The sequence below is a fragment of the Sapajus apella genome, unplaced genomic scaffold, assembly GCF_009761245.1.
Source record: "Sapajus apella isolate SASKATOON/1434 unplaced genomic scaffold, GSC_monkey_1.0 scaffold16, whole genome shotgun sequence".
NCBI lineage: Eukaryota > Metazoa > Chordata > Mammalia > Primates > Cebidae > Sapajus > Sapajus apella.
In genome coordinates this window covers 21,702,531-21,723,758 of record NW_022436956.1, presented here as the reverse complement: position 1 = coordinate 21,723,758, position 21,228 = coordinate 21,702,531, and the positions used below count along the sequence as shown (strand labels likewise).

The following is a 21,228-nucleotide window of genomic DNA, read 5'->3' as shown; positions in this document are numbered from 1 at the left end:
GCCCCTAGTAACTAGGCCAAGGAGGCCACCTCCCCCGTGGCCACCCCAAGGCTAGTGTCCATCCCTCTGAGGTTTGATGGAGCGAAGCCCCAGGAAGGGAGTCCCGTGCAGACAGGAGCCCAGGCTTCCCCGCAACTCTGTCTCTGCTGACCTCTCCTTGGTAACCTTTAGCACACCAAAGCTGGCTGGCTAACAAACAAACAATCAAAACCCCAACAAAAACAGACGAAACATGAAACCAGTCAGACCAACAGATTCAGACCAGAAAATCCCCATTGAAAGTGTTTGAGTCCCATACTTGATGGATAGGGGCAAGGGTCCAGGCCTGAACCCTTCATAAACCCTCTTGAATGAATTGCAGGAATACATAAACCGATTTCACTTAGCGCTGGGCCTCAGTAAACTGGGTCCAACTTCTCAGGCCGGACTTCTTCCAGCTTCGCAACACCTTCTTCTCCCAGCACCCCTCCCTGGAGAAAGATGGGGAAAATCAAAGGCTGAGACAGGCAAGATGCGGGGGCTTCGGAGGGACACACCCTCTCCACAGGCCCAGGTCGCTCCATCCCTGCTGGGGCCTCAGGGCTCAGCTCTGGGATTTCCCCACCTTTGCGGGGTTGGGAGCGGCTCCTCTTGGGCGGGGAATGAGGCAGGGCCGGCTCGCCTCCGGGTTCCCGTCTCCCGACCCGACCGGCGGAGCAGGAAGCGGCGGCTCCGAGGCTCACCCAGGGTTCAGCGCCAGCGGGGAGAGCGCGGCGCGGGGAAGGGAAGAGAAGGGCAGGGCGGCCGCGCCGACCCCATGGCCGCAGACCCCACGGAGCAGCGGCTGGGCAGCCTCCCCGTCTTCACCCGCGATGACTTCGAGGGCGACTGGCGCCAAGTGGCCAGCGGCGGCTTCAGCCAGGTGTTCCAGGCGCGGCACAGGCGCTGGCGGACGGAGTACGCCATCAAGTGCGCCCCCTGCCTCCCGCCCGGCGCCACCAGGTACCTGCCCGCCGCCCCCTCCCCTTTCTCGGAGGAGAAACTGAGGCCGGGCAAGCTTTGGGCCAGGGAGCTTGAAAGGGAGGAGTGGGCTGAGGCTGGGGCTGAGGACTGTCGCCCGCGGCGTTTCTGAATTGCACTCAGTAGCCTGAGCCTCCCAGGCACAGCCGCACCTGCCTCCCTACCCGAAATAGAGTCGGCACACAATACCTGTTTGTGGACTCCACAGAGGTCAAAGGCAAGCGGGAATTACCCACCAGAGACGTCTGTGTCCATCTGACCTTCTGAACTTGTCCTGCCTCCTTCCCTCCTTCTTGGCTCTTGACCACTCTCTGCCACCCTCCTACCCACCCCAGCTCTCAGGGCAGGGCTGTAGTTCCTGGGAGGCTATGGCACTTTGCTCAGTGATCTCCAGGGAATCATGTTCTCTCTTCCCATGGTGGGGGGTGGGAGGTGGCCCCTCCCAGCCAGTGCAGTCTGGGGAGGTTGGGGGATGGAGACTGCCAGGCCTGATGGCCTGTCCAGGCTCCTAAAGGATCAAGTCTGGAACTCTCTGATCTCTGTTTCTGTATTTGTCCCTTGCTCTCATCGTGCACACTACAGCCATGCCTTGCCATGACCTTATTTTTCTCTTCCTACCTCTTTCCCACTGTTTCCATTGGCCTCTGCCTTCCCACTGAGATGGGCTCCAGTCTCTTTTCCACCTGAGTTGCATATACTAGCTGTGTGCTTGCACCTTGCAGCCATGAAGAAGACACTCGGGATGTTAAATCTGAGCATGATAACCATGTCCTCCTCCCAAGGCTCTGGGACATCAATTAGAGAGCCTCGGGTGGGGGGCCTTTGTGACTGGCATCTGGCTTGGATGCTATCTGTGGTTCTCTGGGATTACCATGCAAACTCTTAAGACACAGCCTCAGGTGCCACAAACTCAATTCCCAGACCTTCACCCACCTCATGAAGAGAGGAAAATTGAGATTGCCTAAGGCCCACTCACCTTCCTCCTTCAACATCTGCCTGTTGGTTTTGGAAGAGGGTCAGATTACGCTAGGATTTGTCCAAATCATTTATAGCCTTTGGAACATAGAACGAAAGGGAACAGATGGCATTGACATGATTACGCTGTGAGACATTGATGCTAACTCCTGTCACTTTCCTTTCCAAGTTCTGGGAATTCCCTGGGTAGAGGGGTAAGATAATTCATGATAATTAAGGCTTACTATGTGTGGATTACTGTACTAGGAGCTTCACATGCATTATTTCACTAGATCCTCTTTCCAGCTATTCATTCATTCATCCACTTGACAAACGTTTATTGCTCTCCTACTATGTATCAGGCACTGTGCTATACCCTGGGATTAATGATGAATGCAATGGATGTGCCCTTTCTCTCCAGGAGCTTGCAGCCTGGGGTGGGGTGGGGAGAGACATTAACCAGATAACCCCACATGTAAATGTAAATGTGCTACTGTGAGAAGCTTAAGAAGAGGAGATTTATGCTTCAAGGAGAACTCATTAATAGAAAGCTTGACTGAGATCAGAAAAAGCTTCCTTGAGAAAGTTACACCACAGCTGAAATGTGAAGAATGAGTATGAATCAAGTAGGTGAGGAGGAGAAAGTTTTCCAAGAATAGACAACAGGGTTGTGCAAAGAATCTGTGGCAAGAGGGGCATGGTAAGTACAAAGATAGGAAAAGGCCATCATGGTTGGAGTTGGCAGAGTGAAAGAGCAGTGGAAAACCACTGAGCATTAACAACCAGATAGCGATGGTGATAACGAGAGGGATTAATCAGAACTGTAGCATGGAGAATGCATTGGGAGGGGTAGAGTAGATGCTGGTCAAGTTAGGAGATTATTATCTTCATTCTGACCAGAGATGGATGATTGAGGCTAGACTGGAGTGTTGATAGTGGAGATAGGAAAGGAATGGGTTAAGCTATATTTAGACGATAAAAATTCACCTGACTTGGTGCTGGGTTACTTTTGGGGACGGTCATGATGAGGAAGAGGCGTATTAACGCTAACTTGATATCTGGCTTGCCCAAAGGAATGGAGGATCCACTAAAATGTCCACTCCATGAGAATGTCTGTTTTGGTCACAGCTCTGTCTCCTGTGCCTGGCACATAGTTGGTGTTCAATCAATATTTACTAAATAACAGTGTTGGCAATTAATGAAAAGAATACGAAAAGAGGCCCAGGCTTGGAGAAGAAGATCATGAGTTCAGCTTCGTACCTGTTGAGTTTCAGATGCCTTTAAACAGTCAAGAAGAGTTGTCAAGTGAACTTCAGAGTAAAGGCTGGCACTGACAATATTAGAACTTGCGAGTCATTCGTTATAAGTGATCATTAAAGCTACAGCATGGATGAGATGCATTCATTCAAAGCACTAAGTGAAGAAAACAGTCCCTATCCTCGTGGAGCTTATAATCTAAACGAGGAAGACAAGATAAATAAGCAAATGAATAATAAACTTTTTAGCTACAGCACTGTGACCACCTGACAGTTCTTGATTAAAATATCTAAGGAGAGTTGAGAAGTCTGATTTTTCAAGAAATTGTTTAGTCTAAAAATATGAATGTGTGGCCCCCTGTGTATGGGGGAGATAAGAGTTGGGATGGGTTGCTTTTTTACATAGACTTCTCTGTGAAATCATTCCTAATTAGATACCACTTGAGTAGAGAGGAAGGAGTGTTCTAGGCAGAGACAACAGCAGGTGCAAAGGTTCTGAGGTGGGACCACACTGGGCATGGTGGAGGAATAGTGAGAACCTCATGTGACTGGGGTAGAGTGAGAAGGGAGTGATTAGTAGGAGATGAAGTCAGCAAGCTATTCCTGGGATTAGGGACAAATCTTACAGGACTTTGTCAGCCATGAAAGAACTTTGGCTTTTATTGTGAACGAGAAAAGAGCCATTGGAGGAGGGCAGTGACATGATGTGACTTCGATTTTAAAATACGGCTTTGGCTGCTGGGTTGAGAATAGATTGTGGAGAGGAAGAAAGTCCAATTAGGAGGCTTGGGCTGAGATGCACCTTGGGGGAGAGGTGGTGAGAACTGGTCAGCTTCTTGCTCGACATTACTTCATTTGAAGGTGGAGCTGGCTGGATTTGCCAAGACTTGACTGTGGGAAGTGAGAGGAAGAAAGGAGTCAAAGATGCCACCAGGGTTCTATTCTGAGGACAAGAAGGACAGAGGCCTCATTCGCTGAAGTGACAAAAGCTGAAGGAAGAGCACGTTTCAGGGGAATATCAGGAGGTTAGCTTTAGATGCATTTGGTATCGAATATCCAACTGGAGATGTCAGATTGACTAGAGAAAGATTACAGAAGGAGAGGAGCAGAGAAGAGGGGCTTGGACCAAACCCCGTGGTCAAGTAACATGATATGAGTCTGCAAAGGAAACAGAGGAAATGACGGTAAAGGTAAGAGAAACGCAGGAGAATGTTGACACATGGTTCAAGTAATGGAGTTTCAAGAAAAAGAGTCAGAGATCTGAACTATCCACTGAGAACTGAAAATTATTGGTGAGATGTAGCAATATAGAGGCTGTTGATGACCTTAGCCACAGGTGTTCAGGGAAATGCAGATACCAGAAACTAGACAATAGTGGGTGCAGCAGGTTGAGGAAGAGGAGAGACAGCCGCAAACGCTTTCAAGAATTCTGGGTATGAAGCTATGAACAAGCTGTGCAAGGCAGTTACAATTATTCCCAGTTTTTAGTTTAGAAACTGAGGCCCAGAGGATTCACTTGCCCAGGGTCATGCAGATATTAAGGGGTGAAACTGGGATTTGAAATAAGGGAAGTGTGATCCCCACATCCCATGCTTTTTTCCAAGTCATGGCAGATGTCATTGGTTCCTGTGAACCCAAGAGGATGAGAGAAGACAGATTAAAAATATCACAGAGGTGAAAAAGAGATCTCTGGCACAAGTAAACAAGAAGAGGAGGAACCTACACTAACCAACCTGTCCAGATGCCAGGGAGAGCATGAGGTTTTTCCCAAAGGTTGGGGCTCTCTGGTTGGCTTCCCACAGAGGCCCTGGGATCACATTGCCAGCAGGCTCTGGCTGCAGCACCATCACAGTTTTGCAAACACTGTGCTCACAAATATGTCATTTTTCCTTAATCCCCATCCCCGCAATCCCAAAACAGTCTATAACAATTTGCATTTTTACTGTTCTGTGGGCACATACAGTGAAATGAGCAACAGGGTTTGCAAATACTTATTTTGTAAGGCCTTCCCTTAAGTCTTGACTTCTGTTCCAATTCAACAAAGATGTATTGTGCAGTGCATGGCAATGTGCTGTGGGAATCGCAAAGATGAATAATAACAGTTCATCCATAAAATGGAACACTGTGCAAACATTAAAGATCATGCTTCAGAACAGCAATGCGAGGAAGTGCTGCTCGTGCTCCACATACTGTGTGTCCAAAGGGAAAGAGAAGAAGGAAGGCGTGAAAGAGAGAGAGGAAGAGAAAGAGATACCTTGAAGGTGAATAGTAAAAGGCTGTACTAAAATATCAACAGAGGCTAGCTCTGGAGGGTTGCATCCCTGATTGTTTATTTTTCTGTATATAGCTCTCTGATTTCCTATGTTTCCTATAAGGTATACGTATTACTTCCATAATTAAAATGGTAATAAATGATGTTTTAAAACAGAAGCATGAGGCATCATGTTGGTCCTCCAGGGGCTTACTTAGATTTTAGGGATTTATCTGCCCTTTGCTCCCATCCCCCAGGAGCAAAAATCTACTGGGTGAGATAATCATAGAAACAAGCAACCAAAATAAATGGCAAACTCTGATACATGTTGTGTTTTTTTTTTTTTTTTTTTTGTGGCTACCTCTGCAGAATGGACAGGCCCCTAAACCTGCAAATTCCTTTATTTTCTGCCTTGTTGCTACTGGACTGTAATCTATGCTGCCAGTTAAGTATCGCTTCATGGCTCTCTTTCCTCTTCCACTACCTTGCAAGCTCCCAAGGCTTCTCTGGGTCCCCAGAGCCTGGCATCATTGCTAGTTTATGTGTTCTGCTGGTTGCTGTGGTAGTGAATGGGTCACTCTCTTCCACATCTTGCTCCCCTTCTCCATAGCTCCGATGTGAATTACCTCATTGAAGAAGCTGCCAAAATGGAAAAGATAAAGTTTCAGCACATCGTGTCCATCTACGGGGTGTGCAAGCAGCCCCTGGGCATTGTGATGGAGTTCCTGGCCAATGGCTCCCTGGAGAAGATACTGCCCACCCACAGCCTCTGCTGGCAGCTCAGGTTCCGCATCATCCATGAGACCAGCTTGGCCATGAACTTTCTGCACAGCATTAAGCCGCCTCTGCTCCACCTGGACCTCAAGCCAGGCAACATCCTCCTGGACAGCAACATGCATGTCAAAGTAAGGGCTCTGGCTGATCCCCTGCCCCATTTCACTTGAGGATTCCCTCCAGGTGAGCAGAATTATCCACCTGCCTGACTGGCCTGTCAAGAGTTTTAAGCAGTTCCCTTCATGGACCTATTCTAAAGGCAGGGATCACGCTGCAACAGAGAAGGCTAAGCAGTGAAATTTGGGGCATGAGGCTGGGCAACCCTCTTTGGACTCAGTTTTCCACTTCTAAATTGGATAGAATAATCTCTATTCTCCTGCACTTTCTTTTACTCAGATGGAGACGTGTGTAAATGAGACAATCCCTAAGAAAGGTCAAAATGGACGTTTTTTCACTTTCTAAAACACGCTGCACTCTTTTCTGCCCCAGAGACTTTGCACCTTCTGTTCCCCCACTGCCCCCTATTTATCTAGCAAATGCATACCCACTATTCAGCTCTCAGCTTAAACGTCACCTCCTCAGAGAGGTCTTCCCTGATCTACTCCAGCAGGTGCCCATTATATACTGTCACTGTACCTCTGATTCTCCATATTCCTAACCCCAACGTAAGTATACAATCATTTGTGAAACACTTTTATTAAGGACTGGATCCCCTATTTGAATAAGTATTTACGAGGATATGGAGTGTCTGCTGGTGGGGGTGAGGGGGCTGTCTCATTTTCCTTATCTGCTCCCCAGTCCTTGGTCCACAGCCATACTGGCCCTCAATGCATGGCCAACTTGGCAAGTGAATGGCCCAATGGATGGGAGCAAAGGGAAGGTAAATGTCCATTGTATACGTGTTTCGGGGCGTGGGATAAACAGCTCACTGAAGGTGGCAACTTCATCCATAGTCTCCGGGTAATGGTAACATCTGCCACATCCTAACTACGTGCCAGGCACTGTTTAAGTGCTTTTTGCATGGTACCTCATTTAGTGCTCACAATAGCACTGAGTTAAATGCTCATATTACTAATACTTTACAGATGAAGAAACTGAGGCTCTGAGAAGATAAGTAATTTGGCCAAGATCATCCAGAGAGTAAGTGGTAGCACTAGGAGGGAGTGTCATAGAAAACCACTACTCTAGCCTGGAACAGGCAGATCGCAGCGGGGGTGAGAAGCCATAGCTGTTTTCTGGTCACTAGGCTCTATCATGGCCTTATCCCTGCCCCTGCTTTCTCCCAGATTTCAGACTTCGGCCTGTCTAAGTGGATGGAACAGTCCACCCAGATGCAGTACATCAAGAGATCAACTCTGCGGGGCACGCTCAGCTACATCCCCCCTGAGATGTTCCTGGAGAGTCACAAGGCCCCAGGGCCCAAATATGATGTGTACAGGTGAGAGGGAGGCTGGGCGTGATGCCACACACCCAGCAGGCAGCTCGCTGCCACCACCCTGCCTGGCCCCTATGGCCCAAAGGGCAAGGCAGCGCGGGGATAAGGTCTGGCCCAAAGCGGAGGGCTAGGGAGGACTCTGGCTGTAGAGGCGGAGGGGTGGGGTGGACGCTGGCTGGAGAGGTAGAAGGATGGAGTGGACGCTGGCTGGAGAGTTAGAAGGATGGAGAGGACTCTGGCTGGAGAGGCTTGCCTTGGACTGTGTGAACCATAGGCCCTCCGGGCTGGGGTGATGTTGGATGTTCAACTAAGTCATTCAGAAAGCATTTTCTGCATCCACAGCTTTGCAATTGTCATCTGGGAGCTCCTCACTCAGAAGAAACCATACTCAGGTAGCAGGCAGCTGTGGCTCTGTGTGGGGTGGCAGGAGGGCCCCTGGGATGGGCTCCTGGATGGGGCTGTGGGAGGACTGAGGTTGAAAGGGAGCTCAGTGGCAGGTTTGTATGGAACTGTATTCTCTTCAAGGATTCCTCTCCTCACCCTCCTTCTTTCCTGCCTCTATTTCTAGAGCTCATGTTACAGTTAAGGAAAGAAAAAGTCAGCCTAGCCCCCAGCCCATGCTTTGTGGCTCCAACTTCCTTGCTTCCAAAGTGCCCTTTCTGCCTTCTCATACCCCTGCCCCCTGCCCTCTAGATGGCAGGTAAAAAGAATGCAGGAAACTTGGGCAACCGTGCAACGCTGAGAGTCAGAGCCTTTGCCTAGGCCTGTCTAACAGTTCTGCTGCCTTCGGACAGCACAGACCTGCAATGTGGCGTCATGTCTGGTCTGGGATTTGGCTGGAGCCAGACGGAACCTCAAGTCAGTTGAAAATCTAGCTGTTTACACACCAAGCATTTGTGGGGCCCCCACTGCGTGCATACACTGTCAGGATCCTCAGAGCCCCCACTTTCCTCTCCAGTTCCCCTCTAGCCCTACCTCCCAGCACCCACACAGCCTGGGCCTCCCTTGCAGGTTTCAACATGATGATGATTATTGTCCGAGTGGCGGCAGGCATGCGGCCCTCCCTGCAGCCTGTCTCTGACCAGTGGCCAAGCGAGGCCCAGCAGATGGTGGACCTCATGAAACGCTGCTGGGACCAGGACCCTAAGAAGAGGCCATGCTTTCTAGGTGCTAATCCAGCATCCTCCGCCCAGGGACTGGGAACTGGGCTGGGCTAGGAGGGGAGATGACTGAGTATTCCTGGGAGCTATGCAGAGATACTTTTGGCACTATGGCCTAGAAGAACTTTTGTTTTTCAGAGACAGGGTCTCTGTGGCCCAGGCTGGAGTGTGGTGGTGCGATCATACCTCACCATAAGCTCAAACTCCTGGGCTCAGGAGTTCTCTCACCTCAGCCTCCTGAGTAGTGAGAACTACAAGCACATCACCATGCCTGGCTAATTTTTAGAATTTTTTTTCAAGGGATGGGGTCTTTTTATGTTACTCAGGCTGTTCTCAAACTCTTGGCCTCAAGTGATCCCCCTACCTCATCCTCCCAAAGTGCTGGAATTACAGGCGTGAGCCACTGTACCTGGCCTAGTAGGCCTATTGTTTTTTTGGGTTTTTCTTGAGATGGAGTTTCACTCTTGTTGCCCAGGCTGGAGTGCAACAGCACGATCTCAGCAACCTCTGCCTCCTGGGTTCAAGTGATTCTCCTGCCTCAGCCTCCTGAGTAGCTGGGATTACAGGCACAAGCCACCATGCCCAGCTAATTTTTGTATTTTTAGTAAAGATTGGGTTTCTCCATGTTGGTCAGGCTGGTCTCGAACTCCTGACCTCAAGTGATCCACCCATCTCGCCCTCCCAAAATGCTGGGATTACAGGTGTGAGCCACCGCACCTGGCACTAAGACTTTTTAAGGCAGACTGCATCATGGGGCTGGCAAGGTGGCACTGGGAGCCAGGAGCAACTGAGGATGGGGTCTGGGCTCTGTGTGTGTTAATGCATGTCCCTGTGGAAGGTGGAGTAGAAACCCTCAGTACCAAAAGGCAGAAGCCACAGCATCTGGGCCTGGCCCTGTCACCAAGCTCTCCAGGCAGCCCTGGGTTCTTTCAGAGCTACTGTTTCCTTATTTGTAAAATGTTTCCAGGCCATGAGGTCACAGGTTGGGGGTGGCCCATAAGGTTAACCAGTTCTTTGGGGACTTTGAAAATGCACCTGTTTATAAGTATGAGCATCTTAGAGGTCCCCTAGCCTTGCCCCCTCATTCTGTAGGCAAGGACCCTAATAACTCAGAGGGTCAGTGCCTTGCCGAAGTTGCCTCACCACGATCCAGGTTTTCTGCCTTCTTGTGCATGTATATGAACCTATGTGAGCCCAGGAATGGATTTTGGGGGGATACAGGAATGTTAGGGTATCTAAAATAGGGAGGGTACTGCCGGCCAGCCTGCTGCTTCCTTTCCTCTCTTTCTCCCCCTCATGGAGCAGACATTACCATCGAGACAGACATATTGCTGTCACTGCTGCAGAGTCCTGTGGCAGACCCAGAGAGCGAGGCCCTGGCCAGGAAGGTCTCTTGCAAGCTGTCGCTGCGCCAGCCCCTGGAGGTGAGTATGTGGGCTGGGCAGTCCTTACAGTCATGCTAAGTTGGAGCCCACTGTGTAGACTGTTGTGACTTCTGGTCAGACACAGAGCACTCATGCACAACCCAGTTCAGGGCTACCCCCATCCAGAGGGGACACCTTTCTCTAATTTGTGGTAAGGTGCTCCAAGGGATAGTGGAGCTGAAGCGCAGAGCCCCTGGGAAGGACATACCTTCTCTCATGTTTGGGACCAAGCAGAGTCCCGTCCTGCAGAGGAAGACCTGGATTTCCCAAGCTTTCATGCTGTGGGTATCAACACCATCCCTCTGCTCTCCTGTCCCTACTCTAACATGGGAACCAACCATGGGTTGGCATGGGGCTCCCCTGGCTCAACTCACAGATCCACGCTGAAGTTCAAGTGGCCCAAGGGGAAGGCAAGGCCCTGAGCTGCCTCTTTCTTGAGGATCTCTCCTGCTCAGTGTTTTCCTCTAGACAGCTGGAGATAGTCATGGCAAAGGATAAGGGTCTCCCAGAACAGGGTGGGATATGAGTACTGACAGTGACCAGGAATGCTCGAGAGAGGGGAGGAGGGCACAGCCTAGAACTGCGCCACTAATCTGCCCTTCGCCTGCTGGTTATGCCTCCCCAGGTTAATGAGGACATCAACCAGGATATGATGGACAGCGGTGAGTCCGGGTGCCACAGACGGGACCAGAGAACTCACAGCAGAGAAAGTAGAGTCAAACCACACCCTCGCCCCATCCCCCTAACCTCTCCCTCCTCCCCAGGCCTGTCACACATCCAGGGTTTACGGGCCCTTTTCCAGCACCCAGCTGCATGTTCAGAAATGCACATCCCCTCACAGAGCCTAGCTGCCTCCCCTTCAGGTCTGTGTCCCTCCAAGACCAGATTCCCCCTTTCCTGACCTGAGAGGTGAAGGATTGGTTCTCAAGGCTGCTGCATGTTAGAATTGCTCAGGAAATTAAAAAAAAATGTTTTGCCTTGGGCACACCCTAGACTGAGTAAACCAGTGGAGGTTAGGCCTTGGTAGTGATCATTTTTGTCATTTCAATTCTAATACTCCACTGGGTAGAGCAGGAGGATGGTGATCCTTAAGACCTCAGAGGGGAGTTTAGATCATAGAGCTGCGACCACAAGCTTATTTCCAATTACACTTCCTCACTTCACCTCCGGCCCTCACCTGAGTTCTTACCTATATGATTTGTCCTTCCACTGGTACAATGGGCTGATCATGGTTTGTCCCCTCTTTGCTGATCCAGATATGGATGCTCAAAGAGGCAGAGAACTGGCTAAGGTCAGGGGATGTTGAGGGATGGAATCAGGATTTACACCCAGGCCTCTTGAGCCCACTGCTCTTTCCGCCTCATCTATGGGGAAAGTACTGCAGGACTCAGCTCTCCAGGACATTGGAGCCTGAACTCGAATAGTAACAGTCATGACTGTGTAGAGAGCCTTGCTTAGGAAAGGCACTGCCCTTCCTGCTCTAGCCTCTGTTCCCGGATGATACTTCCAGGAGACAGGGGGATGGCCATTATGACCTCTGGACAAGTCACAGGTCTTTTTTTTTCAACCCCATCTTCCTCCCAGCAGACTCAGGAAACTACCTGAAGAGGGCCCTTCAGCTCTCCGACTGTGAGAATGTGGTCCCAAGCGATGAGGAGCTGCGCATCTATGAGAACAAGGTCACACCCCTCCACTTCCTGGTAGCCCAGGGCAGTGTGGAGCAGGTGAGGCTGCTGCTGGCCTATGAGGTAGACGTGGACTGCCAGACGGCCTCTGGATACACGCCCCTCCTCATCGCCGCCCAGGATCAGCAACCCGACCTCTGTGCCCTGCTTTTGGCACATGGTGCTGATGCCAACCTGGTGGACGAGGACGGCTGGGCCCCCCTGCACTTTGCAGCCCAGAATGGGGATGACCGCACTGCGCGCCTGCTCCTGGACCATGGGGCCCGTGTGGATACCCAGGAACACGAGGGGTGGACCCCTCTTCACCTGGCTGCACAGAATAACTTTGAGAACGTGGCACGGCTTCTGGTCTCCCGTCAGGCTGACCCCAACCTGCATGAGGCTGAGGGCAAGACCCCGCTCCACGTGGCTGCCTACTTTGGCCATGTTAGCCTGGTCAAGCTGCTGACCAGCCAAGGGGCGGAGTTGGATGCTCGGCAGAGAAACCTGAGAACACCACTGCACCTGGCAGTGGAGCGGGGGAAAGTGAGGGCCATCCAACACCTGCTGAAGAGTGGAGCAGCCCCCAACGCCCTTGACCATAGTGGCTACAACCCACTGCACACTGCAGCTGCCAGGGGCAAATACCTGATCTGTAAGATGCTGCTGAGGTACGGAGCCAGCCTCGAGCTGCCCACCCACCAGGGCTGGACACCCCTGCATCTAGCAGCCTACAAGGGCCACCTAGAGATCATCCACCTGCTGGCTGAGAGCCACGCAAACATGGGTGCCCTTGGAGCTATGAACTGGACTCCCCTGCACCTAGCTGCACGCCACGGGGAGGAGGCGGTAGTATTGGCGTTGCTGCAGTGTGGGGCTGACCCCAATGTTGCAGAGCAGTTAGGCTGGACACCCCTCCACCTGGCGGTCCACAGGGGCACCTTTATGAATGTCGTCAACCTCCTGGAACATCACGCAAATGTCCACGCCCGCAACAAGGTGGGCTGGACGCCTGCCCACCTTGCCGCCCTCAAGGGCAACACAGCCATCCTCAAAGTGCTGGTCAAGGCAGGTGCCCAGCTGGACATCCAGAATGGAGTGGGTTGCACGCCCCTCCAGCTGACCCTCCACAGCCAGAAGCAGGGCATCATCACCTTCCTCGAGAGCAAGGAGCCATCAGTGGCCACTCTGGATGGTTCTGAGCAGGGAGCCCAAATGGAAATTTAGACAACTTGGCCAGGCATGGTGGCCCATGCCTGTAATCCCAGCACTTTGAGTGGCTGAGGCAGCAGATCACCTGAGGTTGAGAGTTCGAGACCGGACTGGCCAACATGGAGAAACCCTGTCTCTACTAAAAATACAAAAATTAGCCAGGTGTGGTAGCACGTGCCTGTAATCCCAGCTACTCAGGAGGCTGAGGCAGGAGAATTGCTTAAACCGGGGAGGCCGAGCTTCCAGTGAGCCGAGATTGTGCCACTGCACTCCAGCCTGGATGGCAGAGTGAGACTCCATATCAAAAAAAAGAAAGAAAGAAAGATATTTAGACATCTTGGGGTCCCTCGCCTGTATGGATTGGAATTGATGGAAGTGTAACTGGGCTTCTGGCAGGGCGTCTTCCCCATCTGCACTCTTCACCTGCCCCTTCGACATTGAGAGGAGACAGGGACCTGGGTGACGGAGGCATGGGGAGGGGATCACTGTGGCCGTAGCTGAGGAATGGGCCCTGGCTTGGAGAGCTGCCTTCAATACACCCTCCAAGTCACTTCCAACAGACCCCAGGCCTCCTCCTCCTCCTTTATGGGGACACAAGCCCCCCAAATGAATTCCCTTTCCAGTCCAAGACACCAAGCATCTTTTGCTACCTGCCTCTGAATTCACAGGGGCCCTTGCATCCTAGCAGGACCCCCTCTGAAGATGGAGGGAGGCACAGCGGTGAGGAAAGTGGGATTCTCCCATCTCTTGTCTTGTGTTCTTAGCTCCTTACCTCAGGCTGGGGCAGGAGAGCCAGACACACGTGCTTTGCTCAAGGGGCAGAAGCTAAAAGTTCAAAGGAGGTTTCTGCTCACTATTTAAAGTCCTAGCCAGCCACCTGTTGCCACACTGACCACACCTTTCCAGTGCCCCGGGTCCCAGTGCCTGGGTCTCCCTCATGGCCTCCTGGGGGTATAGGAAGGGCACACTCCAACTGTGGATAAGTCACCCTATGGAGATGTAAGGTCCCTGGTCCAGTGCAACCCTTTATCGTGTCCAGTTTTATGGCCAGGTTTCAAACTCTGAAGTCAAGAAATCTGTGTCTCTGAGTTTCCTGTTTAGAGTTGGATTGGCCTGTGGAGGTCAGGAGTGTTAGTATGGTGTCCTTGTGTGTTTGCAATTTGTCTAATGTAGGGTATGTGTGTGTGCTTATGTGTGCGTGAGTTCACATAAAGGTAGGAGGCAGGGGCAGCAGAGGGAGTTGGAGGTGGGGGGCAGTGATGGTGAGGGGTGGGTTATTTGAACTCAGTATGGAGCTTGCAGGGCTCATTTTTGTGACCACACCCAGGCCTATCACCTGTCCTGTCCTGTCCTGTTGGTTGTGGCTAGAGCTGTTCACACTAACTTTATGTGACCAGAGCCCTATAGCTCAGTTTCCAGGAGAACAGCCAACAATTGGGAGGGAGTGGGGACAGGATGAGTGTCCTGGGGTGCTAACCTGCTCCTTCTACCTCCCCACACTGCTGGACAGCACAGGAGAAGCAGCCCTTCCCACTCAAGGATGTTTTGCAACTGTCAGAAAAAAGAAATCATCTGTCCCAACTATTGGCCAGCTCTGAGCCAAGCTGATTGGCAGGCCTCCCTCTATATGTCATTCTCCTGGGCTGGGCACTCCAGGCTGGGCATGCGGCCAGCAGCCTGGCATCAGCATGGGGTGAGAGAGGTGGGGCAGAGGAAATCTGTTGCCCACGTGCAGTCCTGTTGAATTAACAAGTCCTCAGCAGAGCTAGCAGTTTTGCGTCCTCTGTCACTTGGCCTCTGGACCACTGCTTCAGCCTGTTGGACCCTGGGCCCTTCACCACTGCCTTGCCATAGCTTATAGCCACCGTGGAAAGCCAGATGTGAGCCCAGGAAGCTAGAGTGTGTCCTAGAGCCAGGGTTATAAACTGAACCTGCACATTAGAATCTCCTGAACAAGGGGCTTTTAAAATGTACCAACACCTGGCCCTACCCTCAACCAATTAAACCAGAACCTCCAGGGTAGGATCCTAGTGTGAGCACCACTGACAGTTCCCAGGTGAATCTAAAGAGCACCCAGAGCTGAGAAGCAACGGATCATCCCATGGTTTCTCTCTCCCCCTTTTTAGCATAACCTTGCAGTCAATAGCCAACAGCCTGGATGTCAGAGGTCTTTTTCTCTCCCATTTGGATTCCTGGGGACTAGAGGCAGTGGGCATTCAGCTGACTGTTCCATCCTCCTACTCCCTGCTAGCTGCCCAGCTCAATGTCTTTAGTCTCACTGAGACTAAGCCTTAGGTAAACTTGTAGTTAAAGATGCCCCTAGGAGTTCTATCTTTCCCAGAACATGCGAGAGCAGGAGGGAGGCGGAGGAGGCATAAGGCTGTTTCCTTCTCCTTCCACTCTGAAATCTGAGGCTAACTCTAAAACTGGATTCTACGAGAGCCAGAGAAGGGTCTGGGGCTACATACTCCCAGCCAGGGGAGCTCAGATCCATCAGTGGGAGTGATCACGAGGGAGCCAAAGGGGGAGAAGAGTGGCTGGCTGATCCTGTTGGAAAGAGCTGAGCACTGAGAAAAAGCCTTGAAAAAAGGAGTTAGAAAAGTTAGGTGATCCTTTTGCACCTAGTGTTCAGTGAATGACAGGGATGCCATGGAGATGTGGACAGAGCTGTCCCCGGGAATCATTTCAGCCCTGGTGATCCTGAGTCTGAGGGAGATTCCTCCACCTCCTTCCTCTAAGAGAGAACAGGAGTGGTGACTTCAGGCCAGCCCTGGCCAACATGGCCCTGCATTGCCTACCAGCATCCTCTTCTGCCCTCTGAAGCCACTCCTAGCCAGACACAGACACACACACAAACACACACAGTATCTACCTTGAGTCCCATTTCAACACAGCTGCCTTCTAGAGCTTCCCTAGGAATGTTTAAAATTGGGTTTGAATGAGGCCCTTGAAATTCCCAAGGAGAGGATCTCTAGTTGAAGTTGAAGCCCTATTTAGGGGACACTGGGGATCAGGGGATAAGAGTTCCCCAATTTCTTACTGGATATCTCCACTTGGAGGTCCCGTAAACTCCTAAAACTCAGAGTGTCTGAAACTGAGCATTCTTTTCTCCCTCCACAAGCCTGACTTCACCCTTTATACCCCATTTCAGTTGAAGGTATCCAAACTCCTAACTAGGAGTTAGGACTAGCACCGGGAGGATGGAAACCTACATCCACACTGCTCAGTAGGATAGCCGCCAGCCACAGGTGCTGCTGAGCACTTGAAATGTGGCTAGTGTGACCAAGGAATCAAGTTTTTTATTTCAGTAAACTAAATGTGGGTAGCTAGCAAAGTCTATACGTGTCTCGCCTCCTCCAGGCGGTTGCCGTGTGGCGAGGGGTTGATCAGGGAGGGCTTTCTGGGAGATGTGGGTATGTGGGTGTTGATAGGACAAGGACAGAGCAGAAGAGGAGCAAAGCCTGGACTGGACTGCAGGGGAGAGGATTGGCTGGTGAATGTGAAAGAGACACAGCTACTATGGGAGCAGACAGTGACCAGACGATGGAGGGGCAGTGCTATCCAGGCGCAGGTCAGGGGGGTGTGTATTCGGTGGGGAGACCTTAACGTCCATTCTGATTTGGAGCTCCCATGCAGGATGAGGGTCAGTTGGGAGCTGCTGTCAGTTTCCCAGCAGAAGGAGGATGCAATCAGAACATGCCATAAATCCTAAAGACCTCTTCAGCTGTGCGCAGAATGAGGAAATGGGGGACAGTGGTGGGAAATGGGGACCCTGCCCTAGGGGCTTCAGAGCCTGGCACCCCTGGGTTGGCATCCCAATTCTGCCCTTTGCTAGCTGTGCACTTCACCCAGACTTTCTGGGCTGCACCTTCTGCATTTATAACAGATTTGTTATCTCAGGGATGCACTTAGATCACGCATATCTCCAGCACCCATTGGTACTCACCGTCACTTCTCTCCTCTTCCAGCTTTCTGCTCCTGTCCTTTCTCACCAATGTTGCTCAGGTAACCCCCTCATCACCCTTTACCCATGTGACAGCCTCCTATCCCATCCTAAACTCTGCTTGAACCAATCCATCCCACCCCAAGGAGGACATTCCTGGGTCCTGAGAGATGGCACCCCCTAGCCAGAGACACAGATAGCCCAGATTGTTCCACCTGGATGCCTTCTTGTGCTGGAAATGGAAGCTGTTGGTGGAACCCTCCAATTATGAAGCTGGGAATCCTAAAGGAGCAGGGAGGCTTGGCAAGCTGTCTCTACAGCAAAGTGTAGGGCAGAGGCCCATACGGGCTACCGCAACTGTCTAGAAGGGAGGCGGGATTGCAGGGATCAGCAGAAAACTCATCAGGGCTGAAAAGGCCTATAGGAAATGAGGAGACTGGGGAGACCATGTCCCTCTCCAAAGCCAACCTGGGGGGACTGAGCCCCAGTGAGAGAATGACAAGGCGCAGGGCTGAGGAGGGGAGGATGCAAGGCTCCGGGCCTGTGGCAGGGAGGAGAGGAAGAAGGGAGCCCTGGGACTCCCTGAACATGCAGCTCTGGGATGAGCCTGTGTTCAGGAACGTTCCTTCCCTGATGCCCCCTGCACTTACCTATAAAACACATCTCACCAACAGGTGAGGGCCTCCAGGGAGTTGGGGCTCCAGCCCACTCTGAAACCCAGCAAGTCTTGCTGCAGCACCCAACAGCCCCAGTCCCCTCTTCCTGCTAATGCTGAGTCCCCTTCTCCCACCAGCGCCTGCCAGGATCCTTCCAGATCCAACTTGCCTGTCCCTGCCCATGAAGACTTCTCTGTTTGCCCCCCTGAAGATGCCCACTCCTTCCCCAAGGTCACTATGTCCCAATGCCCAGTGCAGTGAGGTTGACAGAGCTGCTCTCAGGTCCACCTTCCTTGCTCATTGAATGCCATGTCACCATGCCCTGCTTGTTTCTGTGTTCTGTCCAGTCCTCTAGTGCCCTGGCATCTGGGGCACAGAGAGTGCTTCCTCCCTGCTCACTGAATTAGACTAAAGGCAGCAGGGGTTTTTGGTGTAAGGTAATGTAAGGGACAGAGGGTAGGAGCCAGGCTGGGCTGAGGTCAGGGAGGGAAACTGTGGATGGCTGGATCTAGTGGACCCAGGCAGGCAGACCTAAAACTATCTTAGTTTGATGGTATCACCTAGCAGCAATAATGCTTATTTCTGTGTCATTGTAAGAATTAAATCTGATGTCCCGCCAGTCAACGGGCAAGGCAGTTAATAAGCACTCAACACATTTGTTTCATGTAGTTCCTCCTAAATCAAAGGAATTGCTTTTCTTGCAATAAGGCATAGACAGCCCATCCTTTGGGAGCCTTCTGGCAAGGAGGCTCTTGGAAGCTTCTGCCCATTTTCCTTTGCCAATGCATTCAGGAAAGGAAAGGGAGACTCTCCTTCAGTGCCTTGGTGTGGGCTGAGACACTGAGACCCCCTGGGAAACACCTAGGGGTCAGGTCAGTTATAGGGAAAGGGACATCCCCACTAACTGGTCATGCCTGCTCTTCCCAGAGCCTGGGTCAGGTCTGTGGCGTCAGCTCTGGGAGGAAACCAACAATGGGAGTTGTCTCCTATAGGACAGTGTCCTGCCTCTCTTGCCCCTCCCATGCTTTCCCCTGCCCTGGATGCAGCACAGAGCCTGGCCCCTAAATGTGTCTTCCCCTCAACTTACACACTCCTGGGGGCAACAGGACAGCATGTACGAAGTTGGACCTGATTAGGAAAATTCAGGTGTGGGCGGCCCAGCTTTGTCTCTGCACAGTCCCCAGCTCCAGGCCCTTCCCTTCCCATTCCTCGAATTATACCACCTCCCCACTTTCTGTTAGCCATCCTTCACTTCCTGTGCAGCTCTGACTCCCCCTGGCCATGGGGTTCCAGGGAGGTGGCCCCCTCTCTCTGGCCTCACATGCAGCTCTGGGGCTCACAGCCAGGTATCAATATGGGAGAAAGCCACATGCAAGGGTAGTGGTCACACATCACTTCCCATGAACTTGGGATTGTCCCTGGCTCCAGCTGGGAGTGAAGGGTCTCTCCACATGCCCTCCTTGCCATTCCCTCTCCTGGCACCTCTCTGGGTCTCTGCTCCAGTGAGGCCCTATTTGCCAAGTAGCAGAACAGTGATGGGAGAGGAAGCAGGAAGCTATTTCTACCAGGTACCCCCTTCCCACATCCCCTTTAACCCCACAAAGCGAGGGTAGGTCTCCCCACTCCAAAGATGGTCTGTTCTCCCTGCACCAGCTTCCTGCTTCCCTGTATCCCTAGAACCTAGTGTGGCAGAGCCAGGGTCACCTGGTTGGCAGGAGAGGAACCTATAGCACACAGATGCCCAGCTGGCCCTCTCACTCCTGAAGCCCCACTAATAACTGCACCCCCTGCTCTCCCCCCACTACCCACCCACTTGCTTGCTGAAGCAGCCCAAGTTCTGTTTACATGCACCCCAGGCTGTGACCCTACAGATCCAGTCCCAAACAGGAATTCTTTCTTTTTAAAAAAAAAAAAAATCTTCTGATCATCCTAGCCTCTTTCAACTGCACTCAGACTGGTCAGGAGGCTGGGCTGGAATGGACAATCTAAGATGTAGAGCCAGAAGATCTAGCCTGAAAGGCAAGCTACCCTTTCTGTATGAGAGGCTTCTCTTCTCTAAGTGGAGACGATAAGAATGCCCCTCACTCCGGGGGGGCTAGGAGAAGAATATGCCATCACGGAGGGCAAAGCTTGCAGAGAGGGCCCTGCGCAGATGGGAACCAAAGTTGCAGACTCAGCCTAGGTCCTGGGGTCCAGGAGGGCAATGAGCCAGTGGGGCACAGAGAGGACTGGGCCATCAGGTAAAAGGAGGTATGCAGTCCCTGAGGACAGGGATGCTTTGGGAAGAGATTCCAGATGGGAGGGGATGCTGGGAATACCTGCAAGGCAGGCCAGGCTTCAGTGTTTCTAGTTGCAGGCAATTGGCTGTGCCTGTGCTGTGTCCACCTGGAGAGCGGAATCTGCAGCTGCTTCTTTCAAGCCTCCTGCCCCAGCCATGCAGGAAGGAGTGGTCCATGCTGTCAGTCTTCCTGTCCCCACTGGTGCCCTACCTAATTGTTCAAGGCCAAGACACACCAGGGCTGCTGTGTCACACATCATCTAGGAGAACGGTGACTGGAGGTGAGCGGTGCTTGCCTGTGCTGTGTCTGCCCTCCCTGGGCTCTGCTTTGGGGGAAAATTGTTGATCACAGCACTCAGATTGTTGTGATCCGACTAGACGGAACTCACAAAGGCAGGGCTCATGATCATTCTTGACTGTTTTAATCCCAGCACCTCACCCAGGAACTGGAGCACAAGAGTTGCTCAATAACTATTCCCCGAGGAAGACGGCAGATAGGTGGATGAAACAATGCAATTTCTTAATCTGCTGGACAACTCACCTTCTCATTCCCAGGACCTTTCCCCAGCCCAGGGCCACCTGAGAGTCCTCCAGGACCCAGAAGGAAGAACGAGGGCCTGAAGCCTCGAAGGCTTGCAGCCACCTCTGGGTCTGCTCCTTTGTGATTCTGTGAGTTCAGTTCCCATCTAAGATGACATATGCAAAGTGCCCAGCTGTGCCTGGCCCTTAGGTGGTAATCCTGGGCTGTGCTCTAGGAGGGAAGGGCAGGGGGCAGGGGTGCAGACTCCACCTGCTGTAAAGGCAAATGAATGATCCTTTGATTAAAAGGCAGTCTACAGAGCGACACAGGCACAGACAGAAACCCAGGGAAAGGCAGAGGAGCGAAAACTGAAGGCTTCTTTTCCACCCTGCCGTCAAGAGCAAGGGACCATCGTCAGGGCCTCTCAGAGCCGGGGCCACCCCCTTCCACCTTGTGTTCCCGTGTCGTGTCAGGTCCTACTCCTCCCATTTCTTTGCCCCTGAAGTACTGAGGGGGGGAGAGGGTGGATCCCAACCCTCCCACTGCCCACTCTAGCTGTCAATCTGCTGTCTGGTAGAAAGACGTGAAGCCTCGTGACAACTGTGGGCAACTTTCCCCTGCCCCGCCTCCCGCCCCTGCCCTGCCCTCTTCCCCTCTGCTCCCTGTCAATGCTCTTCTCACTCTGCTCTGGGTCTTGCTTCC

General features: G+C 52.0%; 1 protein-coding gene across 1 annotated transcript; it reads left to right on the top strand.

Moving 5' to 3' along the window:
- Positions 1 to 673: 673 nt before the first annotated feature.
- Positions 674 to 13,293, top strand: ANKK1 (ankyrin repeat and kinase domain containing 1). The gene is made up of 8 exons (XM_032285512.1): positions 674 to 981; positions 6,071 to 6,365; positions 7,521 to 7,672; positions 8,012 to 8,061; positions 8,681 to 8,836; positions 10,135 to 10,253; positions 10,879 to 10,915; positions 11,841 to 13,293. The coding sequence occupies exons 1-8, from the start codon at positions 797 to 799 to the stop codon at positions 13,142 to 13,144; spliced, it is 2,298 nt and encodes a 765-aa protein (XP_032141403.1). The 5' UTR covers positions 674 to 796; the 3' UTR covers positions 13,145 to 13,293.
- Positions 13,294 to 21,228: the final 7,935 nt, after the last annotated feature.

Excerpts from the sequence above, each read along its gene's own strand:
- ANKK1 (XM_032285512.1), top strand. The coding sequence starts at position 797 with ATGGCCGCAGACCCCACGGAGCAGCGGCTGGGCAGCCTCCCCGTCTTC. Across the intron at positions 8,837-10,134 it reads GAAGAGGCCATGCTTTCTAG|ACATTACCATCGAGACAGAC; the intron begins GTGCTAATCCAG and ends CTCATGGAGCAG. Across the intron at positions 10,916-11,840 it reads CCAGGATATGATGGACAGCG|ACTCAGGAAACTACCTGAAG; the intron begins GTGAGTCCGGGT and ends TCCTCCCAGCAG.